This window comes from Hyposmocoma kahamanoa, unplaced genomic scaffold, assembly GCF_003589595.1.
Source record: "Hyposmocoma kahamanoa isolate Upper Pololo Valley unplaced genomic scaffold, ASM358959v1 66, whole genome shotgun sequence".
In the NCBI taxonomy this organism is placed as follows: domain Eukaryota; kingdom Metazoa; phylum Arthropoda; class Insecta; order Lepidoptera; family Cosmopterigidae; genus Hyposmocoma; species Hyposmocoma kahamanoa.
Genome location: NW_020653854.1, coordinates 26,041,624 through 26,068,402, shown reverse-complemented (window position 1 = coordinate 26,068,402; position 26,779 = coordinate 26,041,624). Strand labels below are relative to the sequence as shown.

The window sequence follows — 26,779 nt, the reverse complement described above, 5'->3', positions numbered from 1 at the left end:
GGCGGGGTCACTGTCCTCCGCGGTGAATACACTTGGGGACAATTTTATAAAACTTTTTATACAATTAGCAATTAAAATATTGAACAGAATATTTTTTTAAATATTTTTGGATGATTTAGCATTATTTCTATTATTAATTTCTTAAATATGGCATGAATGCAAATCAACACACATTTGTATAACATTTTTGTATAAAAACAACATATCAATTGCTACACTGTCGTAAAGGTTTGGTGATTTAGCTAAGAAGAGCACCTTAACAGCACGTAATAAAAATACAGATGCCTCCAGTTCTACAAAACTTACATCAACAAAATCATTGACAGTAGTAAATTGTTGAAGAAATTTAATTTCTGATGAATGATTCTTACCCGAGTTGGACACCATGAGTGTCAAGTATTCTCCAGAGATGTTGGAGTAGAATCCGAGCAAGAACCCCTTAGGGTTTGTGGTGGTGAAGCCAACGCGGATCTTCTCGCTGATGGTGGATCGCCACGAGCCCAGAAAGTCGTACTTCACCATCGAGTTCGGGCGGAGATTCACGCCGATTTCTGGTTAAATTAATTATATTTTCATTTGTTCTAGCATCAAAACTTTAACATTTTTGAAAAGGGGTGTAATAATGAGGTATTCGTTTATACTGGCTCTTGAACAAACAAGACGTATTGTTAATAGATAAGATTACTACGTCAGATTTATATTTACTTCTCACGTTACTAAAAGTCAAAACGAAAATATTTAGAAACAACTACGAAGAATGTTTTTAAAATTAATTGACCGTTATACATTCATTTTCCTTTAAATGGTTTCGTTAATGAATCCTTTTATTTATTATATAATAAAGAGCAAGTGGAAAATACCAAGAATAAAGTGGTATTTATGTAGACTGAAGTGAATGAAGGAAGCGCAAGAGGTCTGGCAGAAATCTAGTAGGTATAGTTCATTTCACATAGCATGGGTACGGTGACGTTTGAGAGTTAAAGTTTCTAGGGATGAGGTGACGTAAAATCGAATGAAAATAAAATCGATTTAAATATTTTATCTACATAATTTGTAACAACGAGTGAATCGTTCTAGAGACAATAATTTAAAAACAAATAATTAACAAAATAAAAATAAATTTTATTATTATATCATTAAGTTACTGAAAAAGCTATACAGGAACGAACTGAAATTTGAATAGTTACTTCAAAATCGTTATACAGAACTCAAAACAAAAGAAATCGACTCGCATATGCATTTGTATGTATACGTATCGAAGCGAGGTACATAAAAGTCCATTCGGTTTATCGTTTCTGTGGTGTCAATCTCTACGGAAAAATATTTCGTTTTACGTAACAAGTAGTTGGGGTAATTTGTTTTTATATTTATCATTTTTGTTTTATCTACTGTGTTTCAATACGCCCACTGAGACACAACCTAACCCGGTTGAGATCAGCGGAAAACGTGAAAATTTGAAGTGTGACAGACTGCAGAGGTGTGCGTTGTCCGGTTAGCCGAGCGAGGGTAAGAGGACTGACCGTCGGCGCAGATGGGCCCCTTGAAGGCGGTGAAGCGGCAGTCGCAGACGTAGGAGTCGTAGCCCTCCAGGCACGTGCCGTTGTTGAGGCAGGGCGCCGACTGGCACTTGCCGCGGCAGCCCTCGGCCACGCCGTACAGGCCGCGGCGCGCGTGCGCGCGCAGGTCCACGGCCCGGCCGTTGAGCAGCAGCGCGCGCAGGCAGCCCACGAAGCCGTCCTTGCGGTCCAGCGCCGCGCCCAGCACCAGCCCCGTGCTGAGCTGCAGCGCGCGCAGCGGCTCCTTGGCCGTGCGGATCTCGTTCTTCAGCGCGCCGTCCACCACCACGCGCGCCTCCTTCCTGCCGGCCGAGCGAGCCGTCGAGGCGTAACCGGACAGACGAATGGCGCTCCGATTGGCCAGCCCGACCTCGACACGAATGTTTCGCTTCGAAGCGACCAGTTAACTCGAGCTTTGCTACAATGGATCCACACCAACGAATGGAACAGCACGCCGTTGTTAGAGATATTATCTTTATTACAATAAATACAGAATATCTCTTTAATGTACACACAGGTCACTTGTTGGCGCGGTACTATTTAAGCTTTCTAATTTGTAATTTCAGTGCCAACGAGAGTCGATATTTACGAGTTATGTATCACTGATGAGTTACCAGTAATGTATGGCCCTTATTTCGTCTGTATTTCTGGTTATATACTCGATGCGCAGTACATATTATCCACGCTGCACGTGCTTCTTCGAAATATTACAGGAGAGCGAATTTAAAGTATATTTTTTAAGAAAGCAAACAACTAACTTTATTTCTTATATGGAAAGGCTGAAACCTCCCACTTTACAGCTACGATTTCTTTTTAAATTACTTTAAATCATGCTATATTTTCAAAAAGCACGTCACCTGTTTTACCTTTCCAGTGTCGACGTCGCCGCAGCGTTTCCGCAGAGCATTGAACACCGCCGTAAAGTTGCCTACTTATCGCTATTCTACAAAATATAATCACGGAGAGTGTGCGAGGGAATTGCACGACTTAATCCCGCCTTCTCCTATCCGTCGTCAGGGGACTAGACGTAGACTGGAGTTCCACCCTTATGTTGTGGATATTCCAAGGATTCGATGCCTGCAAACTTGTTCCTTGAACGATATAACTTGAGCCTTTTCAAGGCGAGAGTGAATAGGCATCGGGTGAAATAGAAATCAATTGCGCACTTACTTAAAAAAATTCTCCGTTACAAACCTGTTCCGCTCGATGGACACGGAGTGCCAGTGGTTGTCGGCCAGCCGGTTACTGGTCTCCACGGATACGCCGAGTGGCGTGTCGCCCACCTGGAACTGGAACTGCAGCTGATCGCCGCCGATTATCGACAGCTTTATGTAGTCAGTGGGGCCCTGGGGAAAAAAATATAGCTGTGTATTGACGCAAAACGATTGTTCTTCCTAATTACTCCTACCGACTTCATATGAACTTGATAGTACACCTGCAAACTCCAACAAACTTAAACTTATTATTCTTCTATAAAATTTTCATCAAAATGACATTAAAATTCCACTAATATTATCATAAATAATTTTGATTTTCATCGACACGTGCTAGAACCCAACCTTACAAAATCGAAAATACCTCGCTAAAATACAAAATCGAAAATAACTACGCTATAATAACCTACTAAATCTAAGTAATGCCACCAGGCGCTCACTACGAAGAAAAAGGAATGTAAGCATGCGCTCAGAAAGGTGACAATGACGTAGCCCGCCGCGCCGTGTGCAGTCGTGCGGAACCGAATGCTCATAAATGAAAGACTTGTGTGAGCACTTGCGCCGACGTCGGCGCACTCAGTGGTAGGCACATATCACGTAACCCTGAGTGACGGAGCCCTGCTCTCATTCTTTCACACGACAATACTCTCTAATTAAACAGTTTTGTAATTAACCATTTTCCTTAGGTGAACTAGGCCTCATTTTAGCTATTAGCCACTTTTCAAATTGGCCATTCATCGACATAAAATCAATTGCTCAAATATCGTACCTTAGAGTGTAACAGCACAGCGTTTTCTTTTGTAGTCTTAAATTCGAAATAGATGTCTCCGCTGTGGCCGAGGTCGAACGTCGGCAGAATTATCACCGCGTCCGAGATACGGAACGTCACCGCATTGCTGAATAGATCTACAAAGAATATATATATAATAGTCTTAGAGCCACCTACGATGTTCTTAAATGGAAATATTAATATTCTATCTACGTAGAAAGGAACTACCATTGCACATTGTATATAAACTCATAAATGTCCGTACATATAGGCAAAGAATTGATGCTTTTGAGATGTGGTGTTGGCGTTGCCTATTAAGGATTCCCTGGAATGCACGTCGTACAAGCTTAATAAGTGCTTGAGGAATTGCAGTTGCAAAAGCACAACGCTTATCTGCCGTCTGTTTGCTCCGCATTCTCCAATTGGTCACATTGCACGCGGAAGCGCTGTTAGTCTCGAGAACGTGATTGTTACGGGCAGGATTGAGGGCAAACGACCTAGAGGTGAAGTTCGAAACGATGGTGTAACCAGGTGGCTGAAAGTTTGGCAGTACCAGTGAACGTCGCATTCCACCTAGCCAAAGACAGAATGCAGTGGAAAGGATTGATTGACGGTATACTTGGTCAAAGTCACGATCCTCAGCAGTGAGGAACCGACGAAGATATATTACTTTGTAATAATTAATTAATTGCATATGCTAGTGGGGGATGTGCTTTTTTACGGAGGCTGTATTTAGCAGTGATGAAAGAGATTAGAAAAGTATTTTTTTGGAAAACTGCCAATATAAGTTTGTGTGTGGAATATCCTAAATAAACAACCAAAAAATAAGTACATACAATTAAACAAATCCGTAAGAAAATAGAAAAAATATCTCAGCCATAAATGTAATTTGAAATACGTAAGAAAAACCTACCATCTCCTTCACATAATAATGGTCCTAACGTGTAACGTCCTTCCTTCTCGTCAAGATGACTGCCAGTGTCACCGAAACGCAGTTGCTTGACAGGTAGAAACTCTTTCTCTGTGATTTCACCTCCGTCCGCTTGGAACTCTGCGACATACAATATTTTTGTGTAACACCTGCCAGTACGGCGATATTTTTCCTTGCTTAAATACTTAATAATAACAACGCACACACTCATAGCCCCCCATTAGGGAGACCCTGTATCGCGGGTGCCACGGACACACACAGAGACAACCACAAATTACACCCAAAGTCACGAGAGAAATAAAAGTAGGCTATACAAATATTTCTCCCGACCCGGGACCTCTGCGTGGCAGTCCAGCATGGTAACGCTTGCATCTTTATTGGAAGTCAAATATATAAAAATCCATAGTAATTACAAGTGTGGCTCTTTCGGGTTGCTTCTACCAATATTTGAGTAAAAAATGTGACCGATGAAAGTGAGCAAATAAGTATAAATTTGATTGAAAACGCGTAGGACTGGAGCGCGTACCGTCGGGCTTGAGCGGGCTGTACTCGGCGTCGCAGTTGCACCACTTGGTGGGGTCGAGGCAGGCGCCCAGCACGCCGCACTGGCACATGCGGCTGCCGGGCGGCGCGCCCGCCCAGTAGTCCATGCGCTGCCCCGTGCGCGACACCCACCAGGCGAACGGGTGGAAGTTGCTCTCGTCGCCTGTTCATTCATGCAATGTCAACTAACGAGCACAGTTTGCGTCGAGTCAGCCGTGAACTGGTTCGAAACATGTGCAATAACTCGCATGCAAAAATTACAAAAATATAAGTCTCAAATGTAGAAGAGTACTATTAAAATTGTTCAAACTTTGTGAAAATATATCTAACAGAAGTCATTTTACGTTTTTAAATTTGCGTTTTGCAATTATACTCTTCTTCTTCCTGTTCTTATCCCACGTTAGATGGGGTCGGCACAACATATATTTTTCTTCCACTCTCCCCTATCAGCCTTCATTTTTATACTCACCCTTATTTAATTATATAATACTTTTGCAATTATACTAACATTACAAAACGGGAATAACGCGATTTAGCAACTCAGCCCGTCTTCACGGGCCGTAGTCCACGGCCAGTGCGACCTGGATGAAAAATCAAGACATTAGGAAGATGTGCAAATACTTATTTAATTATTTCATGGCGCTCATTCCCATTTCGTATTGTTATGTACCATTGTACTAACGGTCCTATGTAATGAATTGTTACAAAAGACGTTATTGTTTTATGGCGGTACCAAGTATTGAAATGGTATCAATTTCCAGGTAAAAGTTACTTGCAGCACTCTCAAATGGAACCTCATTGCAGTGTTTAATGGAAATGGAATATTACACGGTATCCCGCCAAAGTTCCGGAAGCAAGGCAAAGTGCAGCTTACTGGGCGAGTTGAGCAGCCGCGAGTGGCGGCACAAGTACTCCAGGCGCTGCATGCAGGTGTCGGAGCGGTTGATGAGCGCCTCCAGCTGCGCGCGCGACGCGTCGTACACGATGTCCTGCCGGAAGCTGCCCGGCTCCTGGTACCCGTCCACCACCGTGTTCTGCGTCACCGAGTGCTGCACGGCCGTGATGATCCTGCCGTCGGCTGCCGGCGAATATTTCTTTATTACACGGTTACGACCACAGTTCGATTAAAGCCTTGCTGTGATATGAGAGCCTATGTTTCTCCGTGCTTTAGTAAAATCTCACGACTACAACAGGGCACCAATAAAGTATTTTTTTACAAGTTTTAAAATAAACTTATTTCTTAAATAAAAAGACATTTATTTGTCCACTTGTTGTTGTCCATTTGTTGTAGAGATGGGCAAGTTCTAACTCGAAGCATTTTTAAAGCCGGGTTTAAATCGGGTTAAAACCGAGGGCAAAAACTATTTACACTAAATATTTGTTGTAAATCGAGTTTTGTTCAAATTTAATTATACCATTACAAAATTTTATTACCGAGTTCTTAGGTTTTCGCGATTGTTACACATAGGAAATTAAACTATTATTCCGATTTTAAATCGCGTATCGTCAAAGTCAACCGTGACCATGGGACCTGTAAAGGACCCGAAACATCGGTTTGTTTGAAAAAACAAATATACGCGATTAAATTTTTATTGAATTGATATTCAATTATTTTTTTGTGAAATTACTCCACTAGTTTGTTATAATTATTAATACAAAGATCGAACACTCAGAAAAAACACTCAGAAAAATATACGCGATTTAAATCCGGAAAAATAGCTTCATTTCCTAAAATGTTTATTGTTTTCTGATATAGACGATTCGATTTGTTTTGTCTAATGAGTTGATTCACTTGGAAATCGCATTAAAAAATAAATCTCCATAAAAAGTGAATCGTGATGTGAATTCTTAGTAGTGACAATCCACAGGAATGCAAGGTGTGCGTTTTCGTTCAAAAACAATTATATCGAAATTTGTAATAACTATAGAATCGTATCAAATTCCGTATTTGCAGTTTCTGCTTACGATTTTGGGCTAAAATGGGTTAAAACGCGGTACGTCTAGGACGGTACTTACAGTAGAACTCGCAGGTGACGGGGAAGGCGGGCAGCGGGCCGGAGCCGTCCACGTCGATGTGGATCTCGGCCGAGCGCGACACCGACTGCACGTTGGCGTAGGCCTGGCACGACAGCGGGTGGGTGGCTGCAAACGCACAACTCCATATTTCCATCTCTTTAACTTCTTAGAGCTTATTAATGCCAACGTACATTCCAATTCATAGGTGCTCACGTTCACGTGACATGAACAGACAACCTGTAAGGGCATAAATTTGCCACGTGACGATGTCGTGCACTGACCGACTAGAAAAAAAAAATTGCAAGACCAGCCTGCTGAGCAGATGTTTCCTTTGTTTTACATTTAAAAATAATATTGTAATATACACGCACATAGAGTTTGTATAAATAGTCTAGTTTTTAGAAATAAAGATCGATCTCTTTGAATCCAGACATCAACGCTGTCTCATTGACGAGAGAACGCTCCTGACTACAGCATCCTCTCACTGCGGTCAAGACCCCTTTAGCCGTCAGCTTATCTATCAGTCTTAAGACTGGTAGTGAAAAAATCCATTCCTTGTACCCCTGATCCTTTCCACCTTCCGTTTGTTACTTTAGATCGTACGATAACAGGCAGTAGTGCATGGTTAAGGGGCTAGGCTGTTAAGTAGGAACATAGGGTTTGTGTTAGGTTACAGCTTTCCCTTACCATTTCATGTATAGCAGCTTTACTTACACTTACAAGATAATACTCAACAGTGTTACTGTGTCATATCACATCCAACAAATACTACACAAAGACTGAGATAAAGTTGTTGGCAGTACAATAGGTAAGAAAATCAAACGCTACTACTCATTCTCTTTAGAAGTTAGACTCTCTTGATAAATAGACAAGTGCCATTTATCATTTACTTCAAATAATAAAACAGATACCTGCAAATTAAAAGAGCTAAATGAGTCACTTTGGTTTATGGGCTATAGATTTTTCTCATCCAAGAAGGTGTGTAAATATAACCTTTATTTTAAAGTTTTCTTTTCACTATAGTTTTATATTTTTTTACTGTTCGTGATGCATACATGTTTTTCATCGCATTTACGAGGAAACAAATATTATTTCTTGTATGAATAAATATGGTTCATAACATAACAATTATGGATTTTGCAAATCTCGGGTTTTTTTTTTCATCAATAGATGGGTACTTATTTTACCATAGATAATACAACTCGAACTAAAATGTTGTAAAAAGCAAAGTGGCATACAGCCATGATGGATTGTAAAAAATTGCAAAATTTTATTCAGAAAATAATTAAAATCAATTATAAGAAATTCTTAATAACAAACATTGAAGTAGTATGTGATTGAATTGCAATTAAATTTCCATTACGACAACATTCTAAACGAATGTTTTACTTAAGTACTGTTGAACTTAAGTAACCTCTTTGCTTAAACTTGAACTTGACCTATGTAAGGATATGTTATGCTACAAATAAAAAAAAACTCCTTACCGACCATGGCTGTAATGGAAAGATAAAAGGCCAGTGGGTAAAACCCACTGGCTTATCATATTTGGACTTTTATTTATTTATTAGGGGCATTATGGTCACGTTAGTCACCATGCAATCACCATGCAATTCATTTACGAGCAAGTGTGATGAAAAACCTCTTATTATAGAAGTGTATACATTGCCATACCATTTGAAAACAATTCATTCACGAAAAGTTTCTGAATATTCTTCTTTAACTTGTGATGCTCTTGTGAGAGTAGCACCTTGCACATTGCTCTCCCGTATGACTTTCTATCCAAATTCCTTATATGACTTTTTCATCACCATCGTTAACGTATTATATATCCCACTATTGAGCACGGGTTTCCTTTGAGGAGAGGGTTAAGGTCACAGTATGCCACGCTGACCCACCATATTTTTCGAAGGCTGTGATGACTAGGTTTCGTATGACATTTTCTGATCCATAACTTCAATTCGTCTTCTCAATAACACCCATACTTAAGTAATATTAAAGCGTAATGGCTTACATGAATGGCAAACGGCGCCAGCATATCCAGTTCCCTGGCAGTTGCAAGAGAACTCTTCCGACGTCTGAGTGCACACGCCGCTGTGCTCGCACGGGTTGGGATTGCACCTATGAAAATACATCAACTTCAAAATTAAACCAAAGCTAAAAAGTAAGTTAGATTGAAGTAAAAACATGTTTTGTTTCAAAGCACTGCGTTTCAGCGTGACTAGTTGCAGTTAACTATCTAAAGCTAAAATGTCATCAAAAAGTCTTCTAAAATTCTGGGATTTGTCATAAGGAATGGAAAGGTATTCCGCTCTCCTGTTACAAAGATAGTTCTCTATAATAGCCTAGTTCGCAGTATAATGGAATATTCTACCCCGGTATGGCGCCCTCATTACGCAAATCACATGTTGCGGCTGGAACGAGTACAAAAGAGATTTCTCTGGCACTTAGCTTACTCAATGGGTTTGGCCAGAAAGTTGCGGTCATATTCTGACAGATTGACGTATTTCAAAATGCTATCACTTGCAAAGAGGGGGGAATTATTGGACTTAATATTTCTATATAAAATTTTGCGTTCGCACGTAGACTGTCCACAACTGCTCGCTAAATTTAACTTCAAAATTCCCTCAAAATATCCCAGGTTTGCAGTTACACCCTTAGTGCCTCCGTTCCGCAAGACCGTTCTGGGCTTTAATTCCTGTGTCCCAAGGCTCTGTAGACTATATAATAAGCACAGTCAGGTAAGCGATATATTTTGGCAGTCGCTGAACAATTTTCGTAATAGTATTATATCTAACCTTAATTAATTTTATTTATTTTTTCTGTTTAACTAATAATGCCGAGACCCTTGTTCGATTGTATTTACTATTACTTTTTTGTTTGTATTTTACTTTTCTCTTTTTTTTAAACTGCATTAAATAGCTTTTTTTAAATTCTAATTTATCTACATTCATGTTGTTTTTGTAAGCTGTGTTTACTTGTAATTGGTTGTGCAATTAGATAAGATCTTCTATACCTACATTTAATTTTAGTAAGTAACATTGTAATAACTGTAAGTGAACTAATAAATAAATAAAAAAATAAAAGCCATAAATGGATGCCGCCATAGGGATTTAAACTGTCGATCTCTGGAAAGTCAAACCCTTCACAATGTAATTGCAAAAACGCTTGTCATCTGAGAATTCATCCGTGGACAGTCGTTTATTAAGTGGTGAAAATCGAAAAGTAACATTTTGGGGAACGCACTAAATAAAAGTAGCATGTAATATTTCATAATAAATACAATTTTGTCACATGTTGGTGCCAACCGAATGACATAATATGGCTGGTTCCGTGTACGTATTTTTTAATTTTTTAAGGAGGAGGTTCTCAATTTCGTTTCAAAGCTTTCTTTTTTGTGTACACAAAAAAAGCTTACGCGATAACTAAAATTTGTGAACCGATTTTCACGATTCTTTTTTTGTTGGAAAGAAGGTACTTCAAAAGTTGTCCCATTTAAATTTGAAGAAAACGAATGACTTTTGAGGTCAGGTTTTTTTAGTAAGTCTGTACTTATTGTATATTATTTACTTATTTATTTACACAATAATAACAATATCACAGACAATCACATCAATTGTCTGATCTCGTTTCCCTGTACTATGAGTACCAGAGCAACGGAACTCACTCCAGGGCATCACTTAGAACACTCAGACCAGAACCAATACAGAAAACTTCATTTCCAAATTGGTCCTGCCGGGAATCGAACTCAGGACTTCCTGATCCAGAGCCTACATTGCAAACCGTTGGGCTACTGAGGGTTCAAACTAATGTTTTGTTTACTTTTTGTATCACTTCTCCATTAAATACTATGAGAATTTCTTCATTTTTATTTAGGAAGCTTTGTGTAAAATTGAATATTTCCATCACAGCATAGAACACGAAATTACGAATCGAACTATGTATAAAATTACTTTTGAGAACAGTAAAGGACCAATAAAGCACCTGTCAATCATCTGGCACGCGTCGAAGGCGACCTCGTTCTTGCAGCAGTACTCCTCGGGCTTCCAGTCGGACGGCAGGCGGTAGTTGCCGTCCACGGCGATCTTGCGCATGCAGCCCACGAAGCCGCGCGGGGGGCCCTTGGCGCCGCCTGCGCCGTCATTGGGGCCAGGTCATTTCATTTACTCTATTTTTGTCTCTTAGCCACTGCTTGTAACTTACTTTATTTGATACACAACACAAAAAGAATACAACTTAATCATAGGTACACGTGTCAGAGAAATATTCGTCGATTTTTACTTTTAAAAGACTACTCAGGGCTTACTTAACAAATGTTCAACAATCTCCACATGGCTGTTGATGTTTCGGGGTCATTATATTTTTTATTATGTTTACTTTTTTGTATGTCAATTTTATTCAATTATTCGCTATACCAATTTTATTTTTAATTATATGTGACGTAATAATGTCCATTGTTGAAATACATAACTGTCTACATTTATATTCATTTTGTGATATTATTTCTAACTAATATCACAAAATGACTAACTCTAATATTTATACATGTTTTATGAAATTAATTTCACATTTTAACGTATATATTATGTAAGTAACGTCATTACTTCTTGTACTGTGTCAATAATCTGTTCGTTCAGACATATTTTGTGCGTTTTTAAGGACATAATTGTCAATCTGTCACGGCTACTATGTTCCGTGTCACGTGTGTTCTGTTGCCGGATCCGCTGAAAATCAGCGTCGTAGCACCATAAGTGAGACGACAATAAGCTGAGTGGGTCACGGATTCCTTGGCAGCACAGCACACACGCGTTGTACTCTTCTATATATTTGTAGTTAGTACTATTTTTATTGTTATTATTACAAAATGCATGTGTACTGTGTTGTCTACTTAAGGAATAAATGTTTTCTATTCTATTCTAAATAGACCCGTATTACTCGGCTACTGAGGTGGTAACGTAACGGTTAAAAACACACTGAAATCTATCTATAATCTGAAGTAAAAATAATAATTATTATAATACGATTAAAATTCTAAAATTTCACAAAAAATGCAAAATATAGTGCGCAAATTATAAGAACAACCATTGTGAGTGTCTCATAGTCAGGTACGATAATAACAGAACATTTGGTTAAAGTACACAGTAAGATTTTGTCTTTAAACCATCAAGTATAAATCCATGAAATTACATCAACAATTGCGAGAGGAACGGCAAAAACAATAAAGATTAAATCTATTAACAATTCAGTCAAGTAATTGTTTCCTTTCTGTCAATTACTACATTTAAATAAAAATAACCAAAAATCTTCACAATCATTAGTAATTGAAACTCACCGGCAATATAATAAGTGCTTCCAGTCAAAAACCTTAACTTCTTAGTAGTTTTGGCGGGTCTGTAGTCCACGGCGAGTGTTAACACGTCTGTGGCCATAGTGAGAAGCACCGAATGCCATCGTCCGTCGTTAAACTCGTCCTCGTAGTTGTCCACTATTATCTTCGGAGAACCTTCGGTATAGAGCTCGGCTTTTACTTTGCCTTCTTCTAGATATACCTAAAACAACGGTGAAAATATATTTCTACATAAACACGAATTTTAAAATTACAGTACATTTATTGCAGATACCGCAAAAGTATAAGTATCGGTTTAAAGGTTTTTGATATCTCTTATATTTACAGAATAATCGCCTGAGCACACTTAACGATTCCATCCTGTGTATAGTGATTTTATCAAAAAAATCCAGGAAATTATAAAAGACTAAAGAACAAAGGAGAATGTTAATAGAAAAAGTAAAACAAGTTTTCTGTGACAAATTTTGCTTCTTATCTTAAATTAGGCACAGTACAGTAAATTATTGTATTTTCAAGAAAAATATAAAAAACCCAAAAAGAATAAACAAAATTTAAAGAAAGTTACTTTCGTTCCTTTTACCGCCTTTTTACCGACTTCAAAAAAGGAGAAGGTTCTCAAGTCGACTGTTTTTTTGTATGTTTGTTACGCAATATACTCAGGCATTTGTTAACCGATTTTGATAATTCTTTTTTATTGGAAAGAGGGTACCTCAGTATAGGTCCCATTTAAATTTGAAGAAAATATACCACCTCTAAGGGTGACACACTAGAGGATGAATCCGGTTTCACGCACTTTTAAAAAAAACAGTCCGTTTTTATTAAAGTTGTAATTAAAGTATGTGCTGATAATATATTCCTGCACCATAATTAAATGCAAAGTAAATAACAGATAACTTGTTTTTTAATTGTCGCATCCACATACACCGATGCCAATGACCAGTTAGCAGTGTGACAGTTTTTATTTTTCAGTTTACTGCTTGCTTGTTGCTAGATGGTGATTGATGTTACTCACCTTAATATATCCCTCAGTCTTGAATTTGTGAAAGATGAGCAACCCGTGGCTCTCATACGTGCGGAACTCCAGCGACACGTTCAAAGTGTTACCCCCTCCGTAACCGCGCAGTTTCGCGTACGTGGACGCTTTTAGGAAAGTTACTGGAACTATGGGAGGTTCCTGGAATCAAAGACAAAGGCTTGTAAAACAGCGAATACTTTTAGAAGAAGCTCCTTGTAAAAGAGTTCGTCCGGGGAAGTGCTGTCACCATAGAAGTATATATTTAGAAATATATATTTCTGCTGCCAACCAGTAATGGAAGCAATGCTGTGTTCCGGATTTGAAGGGTAAGGGCTCGTTTCCATTATAATATGATAATAATAATAAATCATTTATTTTAACAAACACAAAATTAAACTCAAAATTGTAGTCAAAATTAAAAATAAATTATAATATGAATAAAATAAAATTACAATTAGAATACTATTTTAGATTTAGCCAATAGATGCACCATGTTACAATGGCTCATGCATTGACAGTCAAAGCGTTCAGCAAATGTCTTCAGGATACCGTTTCGGCTGACCAGAGACGTGCACCGCGTGCGCATGATTGCGCGGTCGCAATCTACGCGCGCTTCAGCAAACATCCCCGACGCGCGGCAGGAGCAAGGCAGCCCCAATAGCACCCTAATTATGTCGTAACGTTTTATTTATCGTTGGACGACTGTCGCGTCTAGCCTGTTCCCACGTCACGACTATCTGTCGTCGCTGGGTCGTGGACTTTTATTTATCGTTGAACGACACTCATACTAGCTGTTCCCACTGAATTTAGACGACAAATTATAACTATAAACGGTAGCCGCCTTGTCGTTTGCAGATATGAGACAACGATAAATAAACGTGACAACAATAGTAGCAGCGATTACCTGTCGTCACATTTTTTTCGTGACGTTTTATCTACCTTCGCGCGACTGTCGTTCTAGCTCTTCCCATTGTCACGACAATCTGTCGTCGTAACGTCAAAAACGTCGTCGACGTCGATGCTTTAAACTGCACGACTATTTGTCGACATAATGGGAACGCGCCCTAAGGATGCAGGCGAAATTACAGGCACATGGGACTTATCAACATTATGCCTCAAAGTGACTGGTGCAATGCAAATGCCCCTCAGATCTTTGCGATTTAAAACCCTGCAACTGGTTTGGATAAGCGTAAAATTTACGACCAGACTTGATGGTCCCATCACTTGATAATCATAAAAAAATTGTAATGGCCCGTCTACACGGTGCAATTTAAACAAGAAAAATACGCATTTGTTTACGGTTGTATACGAAATAACTTACTGGACAAGCATAAAGTGTGTTCACTTTCTGGAACTTAAAGGGCGCTCCATTATCGTACCCCTGTCTCAAATCTTGTATGACATTGGTTGAGTTAAGGTATATATTCTCGATACAGCCTGTGTAATTCTGGTTAACGACTAGGCCTTCTTGGTAGTTGGGTACGCCTCCGATGTAAAACTGAAATTACCATAATTTAATTAGAATATCTTCGTAATGCTTTCACAACAATATAAAGACGATCTTAAACCTGTCATTTTTTATTACGAAATGCATATTAATGACGCTATGGACCTAAAGTAATACAAGATGTAAGGAACAGGAAGAAAACTAGCCTGGCAGTTCAAGCGTCAAAAACCTAAAGATGAGATACCGGGAATCAGATAGGGTTACACTGGTCGGTGCTGAGTTCAGACATAATGTTTATTGGTTGCAGTAATGGCCTAAAAATAGATCATAGTGAAGCAGTAACTAGATCTAGAGTGCAGGCCACCTGTCGTACAGGTGGTATCAAAGGGTAGGAGGGGAAGTAACTGTAGGCATGTGTGTGTCATTGACCTAATAAAACATTGATAGTGGCTCCCATGAAGTAGAATGAAGTTAGAAAAAGTATATAAGGAGAAATGACACTCTGGTGAAAGTGACCAAAAGAATGTCTCTACTTTAACTTGCATTAAGATAAAACCCAAGCAACGTTCACTCTTGATTCCAAGGTATAAACCATTGGAAATTTAGGTCTAATAATAAAATTAACCTCCTTTTTTTAAGTCACTAATAAATTACATAAAACTCACAAAACACTTTGCTAAAATAAAGGACTACCCTAAAGGGTTTGGGAAATGAGAAATTGAATCACACTCACAGCTCTATTAAGGTTGAGCCTCGAAAACTCTCCTTTGATCCGGCCAGAGACGATGACTCTGTCCACAGAGAACAACACTTCGCGTCTGTTTCGTGACATCACCACGTCGTGCCAGATGTTGTCGTCCAGGAGACTACCCACGGAGAGAGAGGTGGCAGTGCCGGAACCTAGAAGACAACATGATTATAAAGGCGACTAGACATTTAAGCATGCAATTAGCGGCAATTTTTAAAAAAGTAACGTGCGTACGTTTTTCAGACCAAATACAATTATATTAATATGTAACACCAATCAAATGGCATAAAATAATTTTGTCAATTTCCTGAAAATTACTTTTCCAGGGAAGTACAGCTCCTTGTGTAAATGTTCGTCCAGGGAAGTCATGCCACCGTACCAATTCCTGCCGCCAAACAGTAACTCGAGTATTACAGAGTTCCGATTTTGAAGTTAGGCTGCTGGTGAAATTACAGGCACATGGGACTTGCCAACTTATGTTTCAGGGTGACGGGCAGTGTGTGTGTGGCAATGCCACTCAGACCTTTGCGCTTTAAAGCTCTGAGAGGCATTGCAACTCTCATGAATAGGCGATCTAACTAAAAAAACACAGATTTTTTTTAGATTTGTTAGGTAAATAAACTTTATATAGTTTTGTTTTCGATATCAGTGGCTAATATCACTGCCTTTAGTTTTTACTCGGGCGAAATAGATTTAAATAACGTATTTTAGTTTTTTTCGAAGGAATTATAAAGCTTGCAACAACCCGACATATGTATATGTTATTGAATGTGCTTCTTGCTGTATTGCAAAGTGGAACTTCGTAATGAATCAAAGTATTTACTTTGATTGTATTTATTTTATTATTCTTGAACAAAATTATTATTTTTAATAAAATATAAAAATAATAATTATTATAGCAATAATTTTTTGGTAGTAACGATTCTGCTTAAAAGTATTTGTTTGGTATGCAAACCCAAATAAACAAAAAGGGCAGAAAAATTTTGCGCATTCCCGAAACATTGCCAATGAAATAAAAAAAAACCATTGGAATCAGTTTTTTGAGCTTATCTTACTAAATAAGGTGTTTTAAATAAAAACTATGAGTTGATGATAATTAGTTTGTTCATGCACACAATTTAAAAATAACATAAAACATCTTGCATTAATTTTTACTGCTTTTCACTTTTCCACTATTCTTAAAATCTTTTTTATAATGATAATCACCTTTGTTTACTATTTGGGAATTCGATTTCATCTCAGAGTATACAGGTGGCCTATATCCAGTAGTGGATCGATCATAGAACTTACCCAAGTCAATATTGAGCACTAATCGATTGTCCCTCAGCTGCAATGCCAAATAGTCGCCCTGAGTGCCTCTCGAGTACAACAACACTCCGGACGCCGTGCTCGTTTTAAACCGGAACCGGATGGTCTCTCTTGAGGCTGAGATCGGATCTCGGAGGAGATCCACTTTGACTAGAGATGTGCCATTGAAATAAAGGGTGTCGGCCACTGAAACATAAAATTATTAGTTAATATTGGATTTTTATAATTTATTATGCGACACAATAAATCAACAAGACGCACTGAAAAACAAACATTAATAGGATTACAAAAAAAAATCACTTCATTAAAATGGTTTTCAAGACCATACATTGACGAATTTCGAAAAGAAACATTTTTTAGAAACCGACCAAATAATCTTATGAAAAGCCAAATGGCATAACACAGGTACCCATGGCTATGCGATTGCGATGCGAGGAGATGCAATTTTATGGTGTTTCTTTAGATATTATCTTACTTAAAAGAAATTAATCCTTATAATTTACCCTTTCGATCGGTATCATAATAATAAAGGGTTTTTTTCGCATTTGGTCGGTTCGATTCCTAGTTGAGCCAGGCAACTTTTGAAATAAAATAATGTCTATATAGTCTATCTCCAAATTTACAGTACTTCCTCTGCGTGTCGCATAACTATGAGACACCTGTATATGTCGTTGACAAAATTGGGATTGATATGAAAAAGATAACACTAGTATAACATCAGTAAAGTGTCTTGTTAGTAGTTTTGTTATTTGGCGAGTAGGTAATTACTAAGTGTTGCGAATATGCCATTACTCGTATAGAACGGCTACTAGTTGTATAGTTATAATTGAATGTTCATTAATCAACTTAACGTGTGTCTATCTGTGAGGACCTACAATTCATATTTAAGTTTTTATTCTCTAAGATAGCCGTTGCTCTTCCAGTAAGTTAAAATAAAATAAGAAAGCCGGCAGGAAAATTTTCACAACAGAGCGTTTTAAACAGAATGAGGTTTAATTAGTCATTTAAAAATCAATCTCAAGGTCAAATAAAATAAGTTAAATAAAAAACGAACGACAATAGTACTTATTATTCATTACGTAATTTTTTTGCAATGTTTGTAAAAACATCTATGTATGGGCCACCCTACTCCATATATGGATTGTAGTGGTAGTACGCAGAGAAAGACTTGCAAAGACAATGGTAAAAGTATGTTGTACGTAAAAATACAGATACTATGGTGGCAAATCTTTCCTTGATGTCATGTATAGGTGGACAGTTGGTAACATACTACGGCAATCCCCTGTTGCGCAAGACTAAAATGTATGGGCCACCCTACTCCATATATGTATTGTAGTGGTAGTACGCGGAGAAAGACTTGCAAAGACAGTAGTAAAAGTATATTGTACGTAAAAATACAGATACTATGGTGGCAAATCTTTCCATGATGTCGTGTATAGGTGGACAGTTGGTAACGTACTTCGTGAAAACAGAGTGTGAATTGCATGTTTAAATAAAAGTGCGACACGTGGCTAAAGTAGATCACCGCGAGCGCAGAGTTATGCCGAAGAATGCATGAAACCATACAATATAAATTACAAAATATGGACTTAAGTTTCCTTAATCTCTCGCCTACAGAGTATTATTTTTATTTCGTACATTATTTCTGTTGTAAATTATTCAGAAATGTAGTCTTTTTCAATTTTTTGAGTCTATTATTGATAGTGCGGAGTAAACCAGTAACAACATTTCGATACCTTCAATCAACACTATGCCAACTTAATTTTTTGACCTATTCTGTTTTTATTTTGTTTTTTGTTTCTTTTTTTCACAAAATTTGTTTCTGTTTTTTTCGAATTTTTTATTTCTTTATTTTGTTCATAAAATTCGGGGTGCATTATTAGTCAACGAACATGGCTGTTTACAAAAATAACAGGAAATGATCAAAAAATAAAGTTGGCGTAACGTTGTATTAAACATCAAATGATAATAAAGAACCTTGCAGTAAAATAGTACGTGACTTTTTCCTTTTAGTGGAAATCAGTATATTAATTTATCAATGGTGTAAAATGTAATAGAAAGTGAACAAAAAGACATATTTTACCATAATCGCAGCCATACACTTCGACTCTCATAGAGATTTTGTCCCTCCACCGCATGGGGTCGATTCTGATGAACTGCGCTATAATAGGCACTTCGAACTCGTTTCTTTGCACGGTGTTGCCATCGTGGTTGCCCTCGAACATCTGTCGATATCGCACTTCTGATTTACGTAGTTTTAGATTAATTTTATACAGGTTGACTTGTGAAATATTAGCAACCTCGCAGGACTATATTACTAACATCATAAACAACAACTTTTGTTCTATGACTTTTTGCAAAACATAATAAAAGAGACAAGCACCGAATTAGTATGGAGCTTGGTACTTCGTTCCCAGAAAAATTTAAGCAACCTCAACTTTTTGCTAGATATAAGTTTCAAATTAGCTTAGCAGAATAATAATAAAAAATTGTGACTTGCATTTTTTTTTCAATTGATCAATACAAAAGTGTTGTAGACATGTTTAAATAATTACCAGCAACACTGCGATTTAAAAAAAAATCCAAAATAGAACCCTATACGCTCCTGATATAACACTTTAGCTACCTCAACAGGCATTAGTCTCTTCATGCACGCCCAGTATTGGCAAAAAAATCCAATAAATATATATATATATAATAAGTAATAAGCAGCAACACTGCTGAAAACGCAACCGGGACAACGCTCAGATGAGAGGGAGATATATAATAAGTAATAAACAACGAGGTCCACCTTTCCCCGAGTTTCCCTCCACATTTGCTTCGTAAATTTAAGTCGTCTATATGAAATTACTCAAATAATAAGTCACCATCCAAATTTTAACATTGTGATTTTTGGTAAAAAAAAAATATAATACGATTTTTTCTTTTAATATCACTCAATATTAAAATATGACTTGAGATATGCCGCCACAAATTAATCACACATCCCATTTGCAATCAGTAGTATTCGCGATTTTATTGTAAACTATCGATTCGCCGACGCTTGCTTGACGCGTTCATAGGAACATCGTATCGCATAAGCTCTGCGCATGCGATTGAGGAAGGAAACGATTCTAACCCCGGACGTCAACGTCGCCGTCGCCGCGTTTTTCGAATTAAATGACCAATGTTGAGCGTAGAGCGCAAGTTGCTCAAGGAATATTAAAAATTGTAATTTCTGAGTTTTTTCAATGTCACGATGTTTGACCACCGTGATATTCAATTATTATTGTGAAATTACTTAACTACTTTGTAATAATTGTTAATACAACATCGAACACTAAGAAAAAGTTCCTTCGGTCCGGCTGTATTTGAACCAACGTCTCCCAGCACACTGTGCCAGACGCTATGCCAGCTAAGCCACGGAACGAACAAGCAATCTTACGAATTTGTTTATGTGCTTGTTGCAGATGTTTGTGTTTGATTTTTAACGACTTTTTTGACGTAGCGCCATCTGTGAGAAATCTATGAAAACTTTCTTCACTCAGCTAGGTATCTTTAGAGTTATCAGCAGCTGACAAAAGATCTGCAACGCAAGTTCGTTCCATGGCTTAGTTTGCATAGTGTCTGGCACGGTTTGCTCGGAGACGTTGGTTCGAATCCAGCCGGATCGAAGAAATTTATTCTTAGCGTTCGATTTTTGTATTAATAATGAATAATAAAAAAAAATTTTTTTTTATTGTTTGCTAAAAGGAAGTTTTTCATAAAAACTGTTTTCACCCCCTTAACCAAAATAGGAAAAATATTACGTTCACCAAAAGACCACCTTCCTTTACAAACACCGGGTGTCTATAAAGTGAACTGCAGTTGTGGGAGCTCGTATATCGGTCAGACTAAACGAACAATTGTCGATCGTATGAAGGAACACATCCGAGCAGTAAAAACAATGATGCACAGAAGTCACCTATCAATTTAATTCAAAAATTGAGTCTTTGTATGATACAATACCTTGAGAAAAAATTGGATGGTAACTAAAAAGTCGCCTGTATATAACCGACCAATAGAAGGATTGCCTGTCTTCACACATACACTTTGCTTTACATTTAAAAATAACTAGCATCACAATTCTCTATAGTCGGATTTAGTTCTCCACTATTCCCCGTTATTATAATAATTATTATTTTGCACGTTACCGTACAACTACTACTACAAAAGCTCTGTCAAGAAAAAGAGATGTTAGTAATAAATTGCGTATCAAATTTTACTACTTATAATTGTAAAAAGATTAACCACCATAACTATCATAATCTAAAAGACATGTCGTTTAAACAACAGTAAACTGGTATGTAAAATGCTTAAATTGTAGTATATAGTCAGTTTTGTTCTAAGAGCCTCACTACATACTCAAGCTTCACCGTGCGTAAAATTGCGCAAGCTAAAGTGATGACCTGATCAAAAGGTAAACTGGGCGGTATAAAGCAGTACATTATGTCTAATAATGTGATAGTTACGGCTAAAGACTTAAAAACAAAATTACATTCCATTGGTTATTTAAACACATCAGCCCCCGTAGCATGGCTACGCATGATAGTCGCGACACGCGTGATAAAATTGAAATAAACGCGCGCTATTGGCTGTCTCAATCAGATCTAATTTAGATGGCCAATAGCGCGCGCTTATTTCAATTTTATCGCGCGCGTCGCGACTATCATGCATAGCCATGCTACGGCGGCTGTTCTTATCGCTTTTAAAAAAGAGCAGAAGCTTATAAATACCGACCAAGGGCTGGTAGTGTACCTTAGGATACCCGTCGGAACTAGAAACAGCTCTCCAGCTTTCACCATCATCAGAGAACTGCAACATGTACTCCGAGACATATTCCTCAGTAGCGAAACGGCCCCTGGTGGCGATTCCTCGCAACTCCCTTCGTTGCAGAAGGTTGATGGTCAGGTGCTGGTAATACGAGCTCTCGGCTGCTGTCCACGCGATAGTCCCTTTACCCCGGAAGGCTAGTTAGTGCTTTTATTATCAGTGCGGTGAATTCAGCTGGATTTGTATTGGGTTATGTAATTGATATACCAGTTGCAGTTTTAAATTCTATATAATTTTATGTTGTTTTTGCGAGCTGTGTTCACTCATAAGTAGTTGTGCAATTTAGATAAGATCTTCACTAAATTTAATTTATAGTATGTTACATTGTAATAACTGTAAGTGAACTTATTAACTAAAAAAATAATAAAACAAATACCACGTAAAAAGGATTCCCCCGATCGTCGCTAATCTAAAGGGTTGGGATGACAAATGTTAGTTCTCCATGTGACTACTTTATTAAATTCATGGTAAAGATTTGGAGAAAATGTATGTGAGTGAACAAATAAGGAGAGCGCCACAGAGACAGGAGCCGCTATTAAGTTGAAAAAGATGATAATGTGCATACGAAATTATGTATGGCGTACATATGTTTGAAAAAATATATATACGCGATATACATCCGAAAAATGTATCATTTTATATTATAGTTTACATTTCCAAGATCAACTAGAGTGATAGAGAAACGTCCTGAATCTAATTTTATAATAATTATGTATATACGAATATGTTACAATTGGAAACAATAAATGACCTTTATTCAAATTTATTATCATAATATCTTTGTAGCGGTATTACGGCTCTGATAGTCATCCGCTTTGCGGAATAAAACTGCATCGCGTGACAAAATATAATAAAATATACAAAAGGTTGTGTTAAATTTGCCACAGGGGATACTTTATGATAGGGTTCCAGTATTGCATTCGATTTAACGAGACGCTATAAACAGAATAGTATATTCCTATTTGCCTAAAAATATATACGGGTTCCGAGTTTAATTCCCAGTTATTACTGGAGTGTTCTAGGTATCCTAGAATTGATCTCGTTGCTATAGTACAAGTAATATTCTATTTTGAAACTTATAAATTTGTATGAAGTTACCATGGTTGTCTTGTTCTATGTTATTACTGCTTTTAAATTTTAAAATTCAATATTAATAGAATATTGAAATTTTGTTTGAGTTGGCGCAATCCAGCTGCATTCACTTAATTTAAAATGTTGTGAATTAGTAAACCCTCCCCAAAATATTAAATAAAGTAAGTGTTAAGAACATATACCATAAAATTAGTTGAAAATCAGTGATATATCTCTAAGGTACAAAAAAAGCGAAAACAAAATACGTGCATCCGTAACACCATGCAAAACAGAGCATGCTAATGTTTCTAATAAAGACTTTCACCATGATGTACGTATTTGTTAGTAGATTATTCTGAACGTTGCCGATACCTTGACTTCGCCTCCAGCGGCTTTGTAACCAACGTAATCGCGTCCATTGGAACTATAGCTTATATGATACTCTTGCACGAATTCTTGAGAGTGGGCACGACCCTGCGTCGCTACCCTGGTCACATTCTTCACAGACCCAAGGTCTATAATCAACTGCTGATCGAAGTCACTCTCGGAAGCCGTCCATGCGTTCAAACCTTTATGATGATTATGAAAATTTAAACCTTGTTTATCTTCCATGGATGTTAGCTCTTGTTGGATGGTTAGTCGGAAATAAATTCAGATATTCAGATTGGTCTTTTATTTCTTTAAAATGAAATTTATTATTATCCATGCAATACAAAGATGCACTTTCGTTTTAAAGGTCACACAAAAACAACCAAGTATTCATACCCTTGAACAACCAAAATAAAAATTGAATATACCGAAACCTTTTCCTCTAACCTGTTAAAATGTAGTGATATATGTATATTAAAACAAAACTTAACATCTAAACAACACTAAAATAATACAATATTCAAAACAATGTCAAATAACCATAATCAAATTATTTTCTACATTAGCTTATCTTAAATTCATCTTATTTTAAAAATGTTTTAACTGTTTTTTCAGAAATTCATCTCCAAAATTTTGATCGGGTTCAATCAATGATTTAGCATCTTTCACCAAATCTTCGAATGTTAGAAAACTATATGTAACACTATAGTATAAAATTTTCTTATCATTTTGCAAAGAGACGGCCACAGCATGTTTATCATCTAATAGTGTCTCTTCGAACGTCCAATCATCTTTCAACACATCCTTTACATATAGAGTTGTATCCATATTTATTTCACCAACTGTTAACTTTCTAGTTTTCAAACAAAAACTGATTTCATGAAGGGGTATATTGATTCCTATACCAATATTCTTCACATAACTCTCTTTTAAACACCAAAATCTATAAAAACAAGCAACTTGTTCCGTTTCAGTGGGAAAACTGCTAATCATACGCCATTCGTGTTTTGAAAACTGTCTATTCATAAGACGAAAGAATTCTGGGATGTTCTTATTAACCGGTTGCTCTATTTTCATTACGTCAATGCCTATGTTCTTTTGTATATTTCCTGCAAGTACCACATAGTCTCCTTGGTGCGATATGTTGAAACCAAGGGATACATCTCCAACACCAAGTAAATATGGTTTCCCTTTGTCATCTCTACCAAATCGAATTTCTTCATAAGGCATGTTAGTAGATAAATGAACATATTTTCTTAACATAAGTCTTCCGATAAGCGACGACTTTGCATCATTCTGGAAGACATATCTTGAAATTCGTGCTTTCTCTTCCAGTTGTATGTAACTTGAAGCAGACACGATTTGCGCCCTTGTAGGTTTCCAAGCAGAGGCATTGAATGCCCAACGAATATTGGGTTGGTGATTCATTTTGGTATATAGTCTTGAGAATCGATATATTTGTGAGGGGCAAACACTCTTGTTTTTAACACTGTTGACCTGTAGATTAATTAATCCTATTACTTGTTGTTCTTGCTTCTTCTTTTTTTATGTTGGTTTCTACCGCACAGTCTAATTTTGCAAATAAACAAGAATTTACTTTCTCTAGCTCAAATACGCAACTAAATTCATGCAAAAAATAAAATTAAAGTTAAAAAAAAATTGCACATCTAGTTAAAATATACTAAGAAAATAATAAATTACTAACAAAAGTACTATCATAAGTAGAAAACTACCTAATAACCTAGCAAACTGTTTTCAGCTTCATCTATATCTACTCATATTCTTTAGTATGAACTAATTTGAGACAACGCATGTCTATATCACAATAAAATTACATTTACAAAAGTGCTATCAAAATTGAAAAGCTCTAAAGCAAATTTGAAAAATTTATAACAGTTATTGGTATTTAAAACAGTTACGTTACAAAATTATTCTGAAACAGTTATAAGTTTTCTTGTGTAAGGGCATCACAACCCTTATTAACACAGAATCGCATTAAGCTGGTCACAAAAGTTTTATGTGCATCCAATAAGAGCAAAAAAGTTGCGTGTTTCTCTTCGGCAGTTTGAGCAGATGCGGAATTTGTATATAATTTTCAGTCTACACGGATATAAAACTTTTTCTAACCAACTCAAGCCTATTCCATGTCAATAAGTGTAATCACTCCCTTAATAGACTAAGTTTTTCTTTCAGAATAAATTTGAAGTTTAGATTAGAAGTATCATATCCTGTAACTAAAGTTATTAAACTACATATGACATACCCCACATTTTTTTTTCAAACACCAACGTTTTGAGGTTCTTTTCAGATCCCATGGTCACATGAACACTATTTTAATCAGCTGTGAACATGGGATTTGAAAGGAACCTGAAAAGTTAGGTTTTGTTTAAATAAAATACAAGTTTTATTTCTAATATGTAGCAATCACGAAAAACAAAGAGCTCTACATATTGTTGGTGTTTTGTAGAAAAGGCGAAAGCGCCATTTTGCAAAATTGTTCAGGGAATCAAATTTTAGGTTTGAACAACTGTTTTAAAATATTTACATCCTGTTTTAAAATTAAATTCCAGTTTTAATTGAGTAATAAAACTTAATTTTAAAATTGAATTTACAGGACGTAAATATTTTAAAACAGTTGTGTAAAACTAAAACATACTGTCCTGAATTTTTTTTCAAAATGGTGCTTTTGCCCTTTCTATTACCTTTTCTCTAACAGCGACAATTATAGATACTCTTTAGAACTGTATGCGAATTATACCTGACATTTAGGGTGAATCATATTTTTAAAAGCCACTCCTCAATTTAAAAATTAAAACAAAGATTTTGAATTATAAATTGACATATCACTCTAAAGTTCAGGCTGTTTTTCAAGTCAAGCTATTAGCCCACAGCAAATGCATTTTATGGCTTTTCTATAAACTTACCATACAACTTAGCATTTTCTGGACCTCTATCTCTCAAACTGGATGTGGCTGTAAGCTTAGCGTTCGCTATAAGCGGCTCATTGCATTCATAATCGAAGTAATATTTCACATTATCTGAAACCATTCAAGAAACATTAAACTACATGTATTGATCTAACAAAATGTTACTGACCGAAAGTTTTTGTATAGGAAAGATGACTGATGATGTACAAAGCCGACAATGGAAGAAATTATAAAGTAATGCTAATTGAACTAAAGATTTGAAGGTCAAAAATAAAAGTTTTGGAATCTATGAAAGAATTCCTACTTTTTAAGAACTAGATGAAATTTATTAATATGTAGATGATACAAAATATGTATTGTATTAAAAAATCCGAAATGCAGGGCGTTGACTGCAAATTATAAAGAAATATTTGTATAAAAGTCCGTTACTTACCTGCGTCAGTTTTCGTAATGCTATAGCAAAGCAACACAAACAAATAATACACGAAACCACTCATCATAATTTCATACTTGAATCTTATACGATATATAAAGGCTAAAGACGCATCAGTCAAAAAAGCGGAAAAAATTGTTTGATCATTATACGGCGTTGGCACATTCGGCAAGCCGGACAACACCCAAGTAAGTTCTATGTGTCACGAGTTAATGTCAACAACAAGAATATAACGTT

The 26,779-nt window shown here is 36.8% G+C and overlaps 1 protein-coding gene across 3 annotated transcripts in view; it reads right to left on the bottom strand.

Moving 5' to 3' along the window:
• The window catches only part of LOC113231700 (neurexin-4), a 37,641-nt gene extending 10,925 nt beyond the window's left edge, over positions 1 to 26,716 (bottom strand). For 2 of the 3 annotated variants that reach the window (XM_026466166.1, XM_026466168.1), the window contains exons 1-19: positions 26,543 to 26,716; positions 26,107 to 26,220; positions 23,186 to 23,382; positions 18,975 to 19,116; positions 16,874 to 17,077; positions 15,569 to 15,735; positions 14,710 to 14,886; positions 13,386 to 13,547; positions 12,359 to 12,575; positions 11,011 to 11,158; positions 9,041 to 9,147; positions 7,030 to 7,155; positions 5,888 to 6,091; positions 4,997 to 5,176; positions 4,453 to 4,590; positions 3,540 to 3,676; positions 2,751 to 2,902; positions 1,521 to 1,858; positions 372 to 551 (exon numbers count right to left, since the gene is read on the bottom strand). In XM_026466166.1, the coding sequence (XP_026321951.1) occupies positions 372 to 551; positions 1,521 to 1,858; positions 2,751 to 2,902; positions 3,540 to 3,676; positions 4,453 to 4,590; positions 4,997 to 5,176; positions 5,888 to 6,091; positions 7,030 to 7,155; positions 9,041 to 9,147; positions 11,011 to 11,158; positions 12,359 to 12,575; positions 13,386 to 13,547; positions 14,710 to 14,886; positions 15,569 to 15,735; positions 16,874 to 17,077; positions 18,975 to 19,116; positions 23,186 to 23,382; positions 26,107 to 26,220; positions 26,543 to 26,609 (3,157 nt within the window). In that variant the 5' untranslated portion in view covers positions 26,610 to 26,716. Of the gene's footprint in view, positions 1 to 371; positions 552 to 1,520; positions 1,859 to 2,750; positions 2,903 to 3,539; positions 3,677 to 4,452; positions 4,591 to 4,996; positions 5,177 to 5,887; positions 6,092 to 7,029; positions 7,156 to 9,040; positions 9,148 to 11,010; positions 11,159 to 12,358; positions 12,576 to 13,385; positions 13,548 to 14,709; positions 14,887 to 15,568; positions 15,736 to 16,873; positions 17,078 to 18,974; positions 19,117 to 21,667; positions 21,865 to 23,185; positions 23,383 to 26,106; positions 26,221 to 26,542 lie in introns of all 3 variants that reach the window. The other variant, XM_026466167.1, reaches the window with a different exon arrangement.
• Between the last annotated feature and the right edge of the window lie 63 nt (positions 26,717 to 26,779).